Consider the following 13,271-nt stretch of genomic DNA (forward strand, 5'->3'; position numbering starts at 1 on the left):
AGTTGGGCATTTAAACATAGGAGTCTGTAGAGATTGACTCACTTTTCAGTGGCCATTCCAGGAACTGCACTTTTTGGCATCTCCACGCTCCTCAGTTTTCAGCCTGTGGATGCCCTGGAAGTTGATGCGACAGCTTTTGCTTATCTCACAGAAATTTCAGTTTGCTTGTCATGTTAACATGTTGCTAACATTAGCATGCTACCATCAAAATGTTAGTGAAATTAATGTAAAAACTAGAACAAAAACTTTTGGTTTAACGTATAGTTATGGCTGTCAGACTGACTTGCTGGAGTCTTATCATTGTGAGGTTGTCAGCCAACCAGTGGGGACTGCAGGAAATCACTGCACCCTGTGAAGAAATAGTCGCCTAACCCCTTAAGATTGTGCTTTCAACAATTTGGCTTTTGTGCTGATTAACAGACAAGATATAGTTTGTTAATTAGTGGGTGGAGTTTGTTCCCCCTGGTCAAAGTCTAAGTGTATTTCCTGAAATGTTAAATTACTTTTTGAAGAAATATCGTTGTATTTCCTCTGGCAGCCCCCTTTTGCCCACAAAGATATACGAATAGCACTTACCTCTTCATTCCCCGTTCACCAAACAATTTTAATATTTGGTGTGTGTTGTGACTTACAGCCCCTAGCATGGCTTTAGACATTTAGCTTTCCACTGATCCATATGGAGTCCAGCCTCTCAAGATTTTATGGATTACTTTTATAGTGTCATGCTAACTCAGATTTTTAAAAATGTATTTGTATTCATTGTTATTATTATTATCATCAACATCTTCACATGCCTCTCCACTGGTTCTGTCACTTTTGTCTGGTTCTCTCTCTAACAAGGCTATTCACACTTTGAGGCTGTACAGTTTAGTTGTGAATGTTCATGGTGAGTTGTGGTAGTGTGCTCAGATTCATAAAGAATTGTTGAAAAACTATTCGTAACCTAATCACAAGCAGGTGTTGAAATTATATCCTTGCATGCACACTAGTAAATGAAAATTGTGATTTCTGTTGGCCTTACCATTTCTCTCTTACCACCTCCACACCCTCATCTTCTTTCTCTGTGATTACATAAGCAGGCCAACATTCACACCACAGAATGATGGTTTTCTCAGTGACTCTAATCAACGAGATCCATGTGCTCTAAGTTTCTAAGTGTCTCCTGCTGTGGCAATGTTTGTCTGTCTGTCTGTCCTGCTACATTTCTCTTGTTCTCTTGTTGAGCTGTCAGAAAATTGTTGCTAGTTGTGATAACTGCTCATTAACTGCTGCCACACGTGGAATGGGTGTTCCAGAGGGTATCAGCCTAAAGTGATGCTGTTGAACAGGAAGGTCCATAGGAAATGCTCAAGCAGCTTAATGACATTTGCAGCGGTCATTCAGTAGTCTCTCTTGTAATCTGACAAAAGCTCTGCACTGAGGATTATGCTCTTTTTTTTTTTTTTTTTTGCTCTCTGTCACCTCCACATTTGAAGGTCCATGTGGACCAGTCCTATAATCTTCATTTTAGCTGCAATGAAAAAGTAATGTCATATCACAACTAATCATCATAATCAGTTCTGTTTATTTTGGAAGATACAATAGTTTACTGAATTATTTTTAAATATCTCCTCCAATTAAGAACAAATGTAATACATTTTTATAACTAGATAAATGTGGATGGTAGAAGAAAGATTGAGTGATAAGAATGTAAAACTAAAGAGTGTTTTTTTTTAGATAAATAGATGGCAACAATATGAAATAAGAAATAAGAAAACAGCCACTTTAGAAGAATACTGTCTTAATTTCTCTAACTTTTTCAAAATGAAATCAAGCAGTGATTCACCATTTGAACTGGGGTCCCATTAACAACGTAGTTTAATTGTGGGTGGGTAATTTATTGTTCCCATTATGAAAAGCTTTCTGTTTGGACTAAGAAGATAGGCTTTGCTCTTCAAGACGAGTCGTGCAATTAGTTTCCACAGCAACTGTGCTATTCAGTGGGATAATGTGTTTGTTCTTATTGCCCTCTACCGTGAGGGAACACCAAGTCAGCAAACATTTAATCATGTTACGTTCAGGATACATTAGTATACTGGAATATATGTTGTGTCATGTTCCAGTTCCAGCTCTGTAGTTGATCAGATACTGTATTGAAAAATGCTTATGATATCATTGTATTAAATATCTGATTTTGTGTCTGTTTATCAATGTGTTCAACAGAGGAATGACGATGAGGCTGTGGTGGACAGAGGAGGAACACGGTCCCAACAGAGTACCAACTTTGAGCAGGAAGATCTTGAAGGTACCTCAGCTGACACTGAGCGCATCAGGAACACAAAGAGCTTGAAGTACTAAAAGGTTGCTGCAGCTGAGTCCGCCCACTCTGTCCTCGCAACTGCTGCAGTCCTCTTGACAGCTTTTTCATAGTTAAAAGATAAGAGCAGAGTGGGAGGCAGAAACTGTGGGTGAGATGAATTCACATCAGTCATTTCATAAGCACTAAAAAACATGGGTAATCACAACAAAGATACAAACAGTACAACTGAGTCACTTGAGTAAGCAGACCCCATCTGTATCTGCTGTAGGGCTGGCACGATATCACATTTTCACTACACGATTATTGTAGCCAAAGGAATTCCCGATTACCGTACTGTCACAATATCTATAGAAAATTTGAAAAAAAGATCTTTAACTTTGTAACTTTGTTAACTTTTTTGTGTTCTGTCTCTTTTTTTGCAAATGAATTAGACTTAAATACAAGTGTAGGGAGGTGGAGAGAGAGTCCCTAACTATACAAAAACATAGAAAAGAGAACGACACTTGATGGATACTGAAATGACAGTTCTAAGTAGATGTTAAAAAGGATTATATTGTGTGTGACATTTCTTTAAAGAGCTATATTAAACCCAGGTTGAATACACCTAAAAAAATTTAAAAGATTTGATGTGTTTCAATAACTAATACAGTAATTTTTAATTGGCAATATTCATGACAACATCCTATGTCTTCTGAATGGGTAGTGGTGTGTTTTGGCTTTAAACTTCAAAAAGATAAAGTAATTGTTTTTGGATTGAAGAATACCTTAATTAATTACTTGTGTTATGCCTATGTCTAGCATTTTGGCATAGCTGACAGTCATACTGGAGAATGCTGTATATACTGTTTGTAGTTGTTTGAATCCTTGTATCATACTGCAGTGAGCTGAGTGGGTTGACTTATGAGTACAAAAACAGATATGCCCTCACTTCTTTCTCTCTCCATCTTGCTCACACAGTTTCACCCCTGCACAAACACAAACATGGACACACATACACAGTTTTTGTGATGGTCATGATGGTGGTACTGTGCTGTTGCTGTTGCTGTTGCTGTTTTCTTTTTTTTTTTTAGATAAGAACAAGTCAATATTAAATACATTCTTACAAAATCTCCCAACAAAAGACGATGTTTCTTTGAAAATCTTAAAATGATAATAGAGTAATGTTTTATTATTGAACAGAACCAAACATCACTAGTAGAAAACCCTTCAATTATTTTTTTTTTGTGTTATGTTGAGAAGGTAATTCAGATAATGTTTCCATTGTATAGCCATCACAGGTTTTATATAACTTGATGATGAGTGTGGCATGATAAATGATATAGCAGCAGTAAGCATTACATTATTATATTTTATCTTCAATGCATTTCATTTGTATAAAAAGCAGAAACCCATGGTGAATAATAAAAAGCTTAATAGAATAATGCAAAGACATAGTGCTTAAGCATTATCAGTAAAATTATAATGATTATCTGTAAAGCTTCTGAGAACACACAGACACACATGCGTACACTCACACAATCACACACACACCGTCAGACAGGCATGTTGCAGTTGAGCCGCCTTTAACTGATGTGGGACTTGTCCCCATGCAGGCCACAGGACTCTCTACATTGGGGTCCATGTTCCTTTGGGCAGTACCAGGCACCGCAGCCATCGCAGGCACCGTCACCATGGAAACAAGCACAGGAGGAAGAGCAGGGACCGAGCCCTCACCTTGGTTGAGGGTAGAGAGTCTCCTCTATATGGTACTGGCAACAATTGTGAACTTGAAAAAAATATATTTGCCTTTGTTCACCACCTCTTGTTATCTTAAGATACTTGATATGATCATTTCAGTTTTGACCACTTGTGCAATTTCCTATGTTCCCAGACACTCCCTCCCAGAGAGTGCAGTTCCTGCTGGGCACTGAGGATGATGATGAGGAGCATATTCCTCATGACCTCTTTACAGAGATGGATGAGATCTGTGTGAGAGATGGAGAGGATTCTGAGTGGAGGGAAAGTGCCAGGTACTGTTAAACTGTCCAGTCACTGACATAGCATTTACACACAGTCATGACCTACATGTCATTGCTCAAAGCTGTGATTGAATGGACCTGTCATGCCAGTGATCCCCACTTACACTGATGAGAGATATAGCTGTGTGTCTAATGTTTGTGTTTCCATTATGTTAAGTATATGCAATTCATTGTTGTATAGGGATTTAACTTTGTCTTACTCTTTTTTTCTTTGATTGTTTCTTCAGTTAATGAAGATGTATTTATTTATTTATTGATTTATTTAGATGTATTTTATTCATCATGTGAATTATGGTCTTCTGTTAAAATAGTAAATCAGACATATTTTATTTACAGTGATACCCTGATGAGAGGCAATAAGGAAAGTGGGACCCAGAATGATTGAGTGTTCTTGTTGCAGCTAGAACAGATTGACAGCCAGTTTGCCGTCTGCTGGCCTCTCCTTACTGGAATTCACGCTCCTGTTTCAGGTGGCTGAAGTTTGAAGAGGATGTTGAGGATGGAGGAGAGCGATGGAGTAAACCCTATGTGGCCACTCTGTCTCTACACAGTCTGTTTGAGCTGCGAAGCTGCATCATCAACAGCACTGTGCTGCTTGACATGAGGGCTCATACCATTGAAGAGATTGCAGGTAACTGCAGCGATGCGAAAAAGTTGTAGTGTATATTTGTTGACACACTCGACAAAAGTCTCTCATATCCCTGAAACAGGAATCCGAATAGCCTCTCTGTGTCTCCCTTAGACATGGTCTTGGACCACCAGGAGTTATACTCACCACTGGGGGATGAGCTCAGACAGAAAGTGCGGGAAACACTGTTGAAGCAGCACCATCACCAGAACCAGAAGAAGCTTGCTAATCGCCTTCCAATTGTACGCTCCATTGCTGACATTAGTCGGCGTACATCAGAGCTCCACCTGGACAAGAATGGTGAGAAAACCAGAGTCTGTCCTCGATGACAGTGGTTCTCAGCCTGGGGCTCGCATTTAAATTAAATTAAATCGTATTTATGTAACTTCTTTTCGTAAATCGACCTTTTTTCTTGTGTATTACTGAACAGTTTACATTACAAGCCTCTAAATAATTAAATAAAACACTCTGAGATGGAAGAATCAGTCTTTAGTTGAAGTGGTCACCTGTTGATGTTGATGCAAACTGTGAGGAGGGATCCGAACATAATTCTTTTTTAAGGGGTCAGAAGTCAAAGGAGTTGCGACCTATTGCTTTATTGGATTATTTATTGAATCTGGTCAGTGGTGTTTAAGTGTAGATACTTTATAAATGTGCAGTATGTGAATGTGTCTTACACACATATGGGCTAAACTTGCGTATGTTCCATCCACCATCTGCCCACCCACCTGCCACAGCCCCCCCCCGAAGTCAACAGGTGCTGATTCACACAGTCTGCACTTGCCCCTTTACCAGCTAATACTTAAAAACATATTCTAGAGAGCACTATTCTCATGGTGTGTTTTGATATTGGCAACTCAAAATAGGTTGTTTTTGTTAGGTTGAATAAAGGTTGATTAAAAACAATGTTCATAAGTACATTCTATAAATATACAAATCTGTTTGCTATTGATCTTCACAGTACAAGAACTGTTTGGTTGAATTCTGGGATAAATTTAGTCCAGGACTGACTCATAATTGGAAGCATTTCTTGCCTATATCATTGCCAACTACATTTTACAAGCTTCGGGTCTGCCAGAATTTCACATGACAAAATTAGGTGCGCAGAACACACCAAACTGTTTGTTAAATCACTTTCTAGTATGCAATGTAATTTCACTTGAGTGGCATTTTAAAGCTAATTTCTAAGCAATCTTCTTGCCCCTGTTGTTTAATGAATACAGAAATTGGGCCAGACCTGTCAGCCAGCTTGGCAGTAGTCATGTTACCATGAGCCTGGATTTTTTTTAAGACAGCAGTCGTGATGAAAATCGTCTGGTTTTATCCAAAGTAGCACTGGTAGAAGCAGGCCTCCATGATCTGTGTGTGATCCTCACTGTTGTTTTCCTGAGTCTGTGTACTTGGTCAGTCTCATAATATTTAGTGAAATCTTCAGTAGCTGAAATTCAGTGTTGCTGAGACATTTTTTTGGAGTTGAGTTATAACTCTTTTATCTGGATCATCCAGGTCAGATGTCGTCCTCACAGTCTCAGTTAGCGGGCTCGGACGGAAAAGGGGACGGCAGTAGAGAGAACAGTTCTGTTGACTTCAGCAAGGTATGGTACGCAGCTTGTACAGCTTGTTGTACTGTTTAATTGTGTGTTTCATGTGTTGTATGTTTCAAACAATGAACAGCAGGCCATTGTTGGTATTTTTTTAATGGAAATGTCATCTAGTCAGGGATTAGGATTATAACCATGTTAAATGTTATAAAAGTCATTTAGCACTGATGATAACCACATGACAACCGCACACAGCGAAGACGAAGATAGAATCCTTGTTGAAACCTTTTTCATAATGTATATGATGTTGATGATGTTTTAACCTTTTGTCAAGGTCAGTATTTGAACTGTTTCATGTGCTTTAGCCTGTTTAACAAAACAGTTATAAAACAGACTCTGTTTACAAGAAATGTTTTTTTTTTTTTTCTTTTTTAGAACTGTTGTAATGAATGTCCATCCATAGTATCTTTTTTATACATGTAGACAGGTGACAAATTGAAGGAACAACCAAATAAAGTATCTTAGTAAGGTGCTGGGCCAGTAGGTGCCACCAGAACAGCCTCAGTGCACCTTGGCATTACATCTACAACTCTCTGGGACTGTTCTGGAGGGATGAACACCGTTGTTCCAAAAGCTATTCCCTCATTTGGTGTTTTGATGATGGTGATGGAGAGCACCGTCTAACACGTTCCAAAATCTCCCATAGGCGTTCAGTTGGGTTGAGATCTGGTGACTGCGAAGGCCATAGTGCTTCACACATTTCACATCACATAATTTTCATACTCATCAATCCATCCAGTGACCCCTTGTGCCCTATGGATGGGAGCACTGTCACTTATCTGTTAACTTTTCTTACAGTTTATACTGTACATTTCTGGGCCAGCCACAAATTTATATTCATTTGACACACAGAAAAAATAATCAGTTTTAACTCTGAAACTTTTGAAATGAGCACTATGCCAGTATTGATGCAATGATGACCCCTCAAAGTATCAAAGCAATTATTTTGTATAGATCCAGTTCCCCCAGAGCTATATGACCAAATAACACTCCAGCCAACATTTCAAAATCAACATGTTCAATATTAAGAGATTTCCTGTTCAGTGCAGTGCCACTGAAAGAGTGAAAAGCAAATATACTGCAAGAGAATCAGTTTCATAGTCAGGGTTCAGATTTTCTACACTTTAAGGCATCATACTTATGGAAATGAAAAATACTCTATCCTCACAAAATATTATGCAACAGGTCAAACTAATATCTATATTTTCAATAATCTTTTGTCATATTTAATTGTAACACATCTGTTACTTATGTGAATGTTTTGTCCTATGACACATAAAGGCTGGACAGCTGGGCTATATTTAGATGACAATCCAGTCAGATCATTGCATTTGGAGCTTAATGTGCAGATAAACATTAGAAATAATGACATATTTATAGATTGCACTTTCAACCATGAATGATTCTTTTTTTTTTCCTACTAGTCAAAGCATGCTCTCTATCAAAGCTGCTTAGACAACAAGCTAATTGGAGAGGGTGTCAGGGCCTTTTATATGATACTCTAATCACTGTACTTTGTCTCCTCTTTCAGATAGACCTTCATTTCATGAAGAAGATACCGGCAGGCGCTGAAGCGTGTAATGTGTTAGTGGGAGAGCTAGAATGTCTGAACAAGCCAGTAGTGGCATTTGTCCGCCTTTCACCAGCAGTTCTGCTCAATGGGCTGGCTGAAGTCCCAATTGCCACAAGGTTAATGCAGGCTGATACTGTAACACGTGCTCAACCTCCTTTACGATTATCTCTTATTAACCCTGCTGAACCATTTAAGACCTTTATAGTAAATATGCAGTTACAGTGGTTGAGATTCAATTGATTTGACAATGCTTTTACAAATAGGAGAGTTCAAAGATCTGTTTTTGCCTTTAGGTTTCTGTTTATTCTCTTGGGGCCCTTGGGTAGAGCGCCTCAATATCATGAGATTGGAAGATCCATTGCAACACTTATGACAGATGAGGTAAAAAATTCCTTAATGAACTCCTTATTTCTGATCAGCATCCCTCGGGGTTTATTTATGCACGAATGTTTTCAAAAGCAGGGTGGATTGGTTTGAATGTCAACCAGATGTCGAACTCAGATTTTCTGCAGGCACTTTGCATAAATTCACAGTCCAGCAGAGCTCAACAAATTACTGAAGTGATGGAACATTTTTCAGCATGAAACACAGCTCAGAGCTTCTTTGACATGCTTTTGGCTATTAGTCAGCCATCATGTCCTCCTTTTTTGTCTGGGATTTAGGCTGCCATCCATCACCACTGAGGAAAAGATGGTCTTATTATACACTCTTTGGAACAAGTAGATTTGAGGAATGAGATCTTAGGATATTTTAGCAAGCGATTAATACTGTTTCACAGTGACTGGGTCCCAGGTTTTAGTATCCTAGACTTGCTTCTGTCTGTACAGAGTTTGTATAGTATGTTCTGCATGGGTTTAAATGGGCTTAAATTGACTAGAGACACTAAACTGCCCCTAAGTGTGGAAAGACTTGTGTTCAAATGTGGTTTAAGTATTGCAGACATCAAACATTGACATATATATGCTTCAAATGTAGTAGGACTGGTGAGGCTTGCATATGCATGCATTTAAAAGCCCATTGTTTCTTCTTCCAGGTTTTCCATGATGTTGCCTATAAAGCTAAAGACCGGAATGATCTGATCGCTGGTATTGATGAGTTCCTTGATCAAGTGACAGTCCTGCCACCAGGCGAGTGGGACCCATCCATACGGATAGAGCCACCAAAAAATGTACCATCTCAGGTTAGTAGGACTTTAGTTAGCTGGTTACTTTCTTTTCCTGTTTAGATTTCTACAACATGACAATTTGTACCTTCGCCTCACTTAGCTGCATCACTGTATTTGTAATTTGTACTTGAAAAAATGCAATGCACTGTTTGTTAAACAGGAGAAGAGGAAGAAAAGTAACATTTTACCAAATGGATTAGTGGAGGGGGAGGAGGAAGAGGAACACGATGGCCACGGTGGTCCAGAACTGCAACGCACTGGAAGGTGGGGGAGTCACAATGTGTAGTGTTTCTGTTGAAAGTGAATTCTGATCACCAGAAGAACAGTGTAATGCCTATCTACAAATGCAAAGAAATATTATTTAAGTACCTCATACTAAACTGTGGACATGTAGTGCCGAGGTCGTACAGCATGCAGCCCACTCACTACAGTCACTGCTTTGCTGCAGAGAATTTATTTGCAGCTGGACAACTCTGTACTTTGTGTGCTTCTTCAACTGAGTTATTTCTAAAAAATATTGATATTTTGTATTCAGTGTTTAGAGTTGTTCTTTAGGTGTTCATAAAAATGATGTACAGTATCTAATATAAACTATACTCATGTATTCATCTGCCTCTAAATATTGCTTTGAAATGTGGACAGAATTAAGGTAAATAAATGCACTTTAGGGTTTATTTGACAACAGTCTTTATTTTCTACAAAGCACATATTAAAGCCCACAAAACTGAAAAATACCACTTTTCTACAGACTGTATGCTGTAATACTCATTGTCTATTTCTGGGTAAACATGGTCTGTAGTTGTAGTCATAAAGTGGTTTCCATAGAAACATCCTGCATTGAGATCTCTATTTGCAACTAGACTTCTCTATTACAGGGATATATCACACTAAGCCATACTCACAGTTGAACACTGGGAAGCGGCAGTAGAAGGAACGGAAGTTAAGGAAACAGAAAAAAAATCTTGCACACTTTTCAAAAATGCTGAAACCTACACAACTAAAGTTTTTTTTTTATTGCTGTTTAATTTTACATTTAAATAAACAACACAAGTGGCAAATTTCTTTTTATATTCCCAGGTGGTTTGGTGGTCTCGTTCTAGACATCAAGCGAAAGGCACCGCACTACCTGTCGGACTACACTGATGCTATTAGTTTGCAGTGTGTGGCCTCCTTCCTGTTCCTCTACTGTGCCTGCATGTCCCCTGTCATCACCTTTGGAGGACTACTGGGCGAGGCGACAGAAGGACGCGTAGTAAATCACCTGCTCTTTCCTCTAAATGTTACAGTTTTCTGCCAACACTAGTTGTACACTGCTGTGCACTATACTATCCCCTCAGTACCATAAACCAGAAAACAGCTGTACTTCAGTATGACAAAGGTAACTGTCATTCAGTAATCTTTCTGTCCTCTTTTCATTTCCCAGAGTGCAATTGAGTCGCTGTTTGGAGCCTCGCTGACTGGAATAGCCTACTCCCTATTTGCTGGGCAGCCCCTTACCATTCTGGGCAGCACGGGGCCAGTGCTTGTATTTGAAAAGATATTGTTCAAATTCTGCAAGTACGTTTTGATTTAATGTGATGTAAATCATCTCAGTAAATGACCAGTGACCTCAGATCATTGCATCATTTTGTGATTGCATGTCCAATGCTTATCAGCCTGCTGTGGGATAAATTCTGTGAATATGAATGTACCATCTCTCAAACATCTGTGCTCCTATAGATCATTTATTGCATCACTTATCATTGTGATAATGACTTTCTCCAATCTGCCATGTTGCAAATAGTATATAATCAATATATGATGTGGTTTGATATATTGCACAAAGATTTTTTCCCCCTTTTATCTCCACATAGGGAGTATGGCTTATCCTATCTGTCACTAAGAGCCTGTATTGGTCTGTGGACAGCTTTCCTCTGTATTTTGCTGGTGGCCACAGATGCCAGTTCCCTCGTTTGTTACATCACGCGGTTTACAGAGGAAGCCTTCGCCTCACTCATCTGCATCATTTTCATCTATGAGGCCTTGGAGAAACTTATCCACTTGGGGGAACACTATCCCTTTAACAAGAACAACAACCTGGACAAACTCACCATGTACTCGTATGTGCGCTAATATTGTATGTTATGATTTGGTGCTATACAAATAAAACTGAATTGAATTAAAAAATTGAATCCTCATACAGTGTACTGTTTAAAGTAGTAAAAAATGATTACTGAGTACATTTCTTGGAGGTACAGTAAATCCCTGACAGAGAAGGGATTATTTAGTCACCCAGATGTTCATGTGCTTCCACAGATGTTCATGCGTTGAACCTTCTGACCCCACCAATGGCACCCTGAAGTACTGGGAGATCAACAACGTCACTGCCTCAGAAATCTACTGGGAAGCACTGGAGGTCAAGGTACTACACACGCCAGCAGTTTAAAACCAAAAACGCAAAACAATAAAAATTTGTCGTTCATGCATTCATGGAGTTTTAAATGCACACAACAGCAGGGATTAAATTATTAAATTACACAAAGACAGACTGAAAAGAATACATTTAGGTTTTTTCACCTTAAAGTGGCATGCTTTCCCAGATAGATCTGAACACAGGAGATTAAGGCCATGTGGGCTGGATTATATTGGATTACTCATTGCAAATCACTCTAAAAGCACGTTTTTTTTTTTTGGTACTTCGTTAAATTTTTTTTGTAACCATGGATGCTCATAAACCCTGTTTGTGGAAGCCTAGAATAGGCTGGTGCTGTTGTATTGCTAATCATATGATTACTCTACCTGTTCTTGCAGGACTGTATTGAAAAGCGAGGCGAGTTTGTGGGCAGCGCCTGTGGCCCACATGGACCCTATGTTCCTGACGTCCTCTTCTGGTGTGTCCTCCTCTTTTTCTCCACTGTCTTCATGTCTGCCTTCCTCAAGGAGTTCAAGTTCAGCAATTACTTTCCCACAAAGGTACGATGCATTCTACATAATCGTCACAGTATTGTGCTTAATGTTCCAAGCATGAATTCAAGGCTCCTTTCTCTGCTTATTAGAGCTTTGGCTGTGTGGCATGGTGCAGTGGTACACTCTAGTGGCTTGATTTGGGGACTGCAAGATACTGTTTGAGTTTACAATAGGTAAAGTAAAGGAAACTGTGTTAATGAAGAGCATTTGAATAATTTTCCCTCAGGTGAGGTCCATCATCAGTGACTTTGCTGTTTTCTTCGCCATCCTTACAATGGTCTTAATTGACTACGCCTTAGGGATTCCCTCTCCAAAGCTAAATGTTCCCAGTGTGTTTAAGGTAAGAAATAGTTTGTCAGATTTTATTAACAAATACCTAATTTACATCATCATATTCAACAAGCTACTACTTATGTCAAACCCACTTCACTCTTTTTAAATTTTTTTTTAAAAATTATAAGCCAACCAGAGATGATCGAGGTTGGTTCATCAACCCGCTCGGGCCCAACCCCTGGTGGACAGCAGTCATAACGGTGGTCCCGGCTCTGCTTTGTACCATCCTCATCTTCATGGACCAGCAGATCACAGCTGTCATCATCAACAGGAAAGAGCACAAACTCAAGGTATGTTCCTCTCCCACCTTTGAACTCAGGCTATAGACTGCATTAGTAACATGGCTTGTATAGAGTCTTGGAGACGTGCTGATACTATATCAGAATTACTAATTTTCAATTTCATGTGCTGGTCCTTTCCCCCCCTCAGAAAGGCTGTGGGTACCACCTGGATCTGTTCATAGTGGGGGTGATGCTTGGCGTGTGCTCCTTGATGGGTTTACCGTGGTTCGTAGCAGCCACCGTCCTCTCCATCACCCACGTCAACAGCCTGAAGCTGGAGTCGGAGTGCTCAGCTCCTGGTGAGCAGCCCAAGTTCCTCGGCATCAGAGAGCAAAGATTTACTGGCCTCATGATCTTCACCCTCATGGGCTGTTCTGTCTTCATGACATCTGTGCTGAAGGTCAGACACATTCTTGTTATTATTTGT

General features: G+C 39.4%; 1 protein-coding gene across 3 annotated transcripts in view; it reads left to right on the forward strand.

Moving 5' to 3' along the window:
- Positions 1-13,271, forward strand: part of LOC139615498 (sodium-driven chloride bicarbonate exchanger-like) — a 42,639-nt gene that overhangs the window by 24,849 nt on the left and 4,519 nt on the right. For all 3 annotated transcript variants that reach the window (XR_011687532.1, XM_071473535.1, XM_071473524.1), the window contains 18 exons: positions 2,203-2,284; positions 3,892-4,044; positions 4,170-4,308; positions 4,788-4,948; positions 5,060-5,245; positions 6,452-6,540; positions 8,078-8,235; positions 8,413-8,500; positions 9,153-9,299; positions 9,445-9,548; positions 10,362-10,536; positions 10,708-10,841; positions 11,138-11,383; positions 11,580-11,685; positions 12,075-12,236; positions 12,457-12,570; positions 12,692-12,853; positions 12,993-13,244. Coding sequence is in view for 2 of the 3 variants with exons in the window: in XM_071473535.1 (XP_071329636.1) it covers positions 2,203-2,284; positions 3,892-4,044; positions 4,170-4,308; positions 4,788-4,948; positions 5,060-5,245; positions 6,452-6,540; positions 8,078-8,235; positions 8,413-8,500; positions 9,153-9,299; positions 9,445-9,548; positions 10,362-10,536; positions 10,708-10,841; positions 11,138-11,383; positions 11,580-11,685; positions 12,075-12,236; positions 12,457-12,570; positions 12,692-12,853; positions 12,993-13,244 (2,658 nt within the window). In the remaining variant the exon portion in view is untranslated. The remainder of the gene's footprint in view (positions 1-2,202; positions 2,285-3,891; positions 4,045-4,169; positions 4,309-4,787; positions 4,949-5,059; positions 5,246-6,451; positions 6,541-8,077; positions 8,236-8,412; positions 8,501-9,152; positions 9,300-9,444; positions 9,549-10,361; positions 10,537-10,707; positions 10,842-11,137; positions 11,384-11,579; positions 11,686-12,074; positions 12,237-12,456; positions 12,571-12,691; positions 12,854-12,992; positions 13,245-13,271) is intronic.

The sequence above is a fragment of the Trachinotus anak genome, unplaced genomic scaffold, assembly GCF_046630095.1.
Source record: "Trachinotus anak isolate AG129_WGS33_773 ecotype Australia unplaced genomic scaffold, CSIRO_AGI_Tana_v1 ptg000001l, whole genome shotgun sequence".
In the NCBI taxonomy this organism is placed as follows: Eukaryota; Metazoa; Chordata; class Actinopteri; order Carangiformes; family Carangidae; genus Trachinotus; species Trachinotus anak.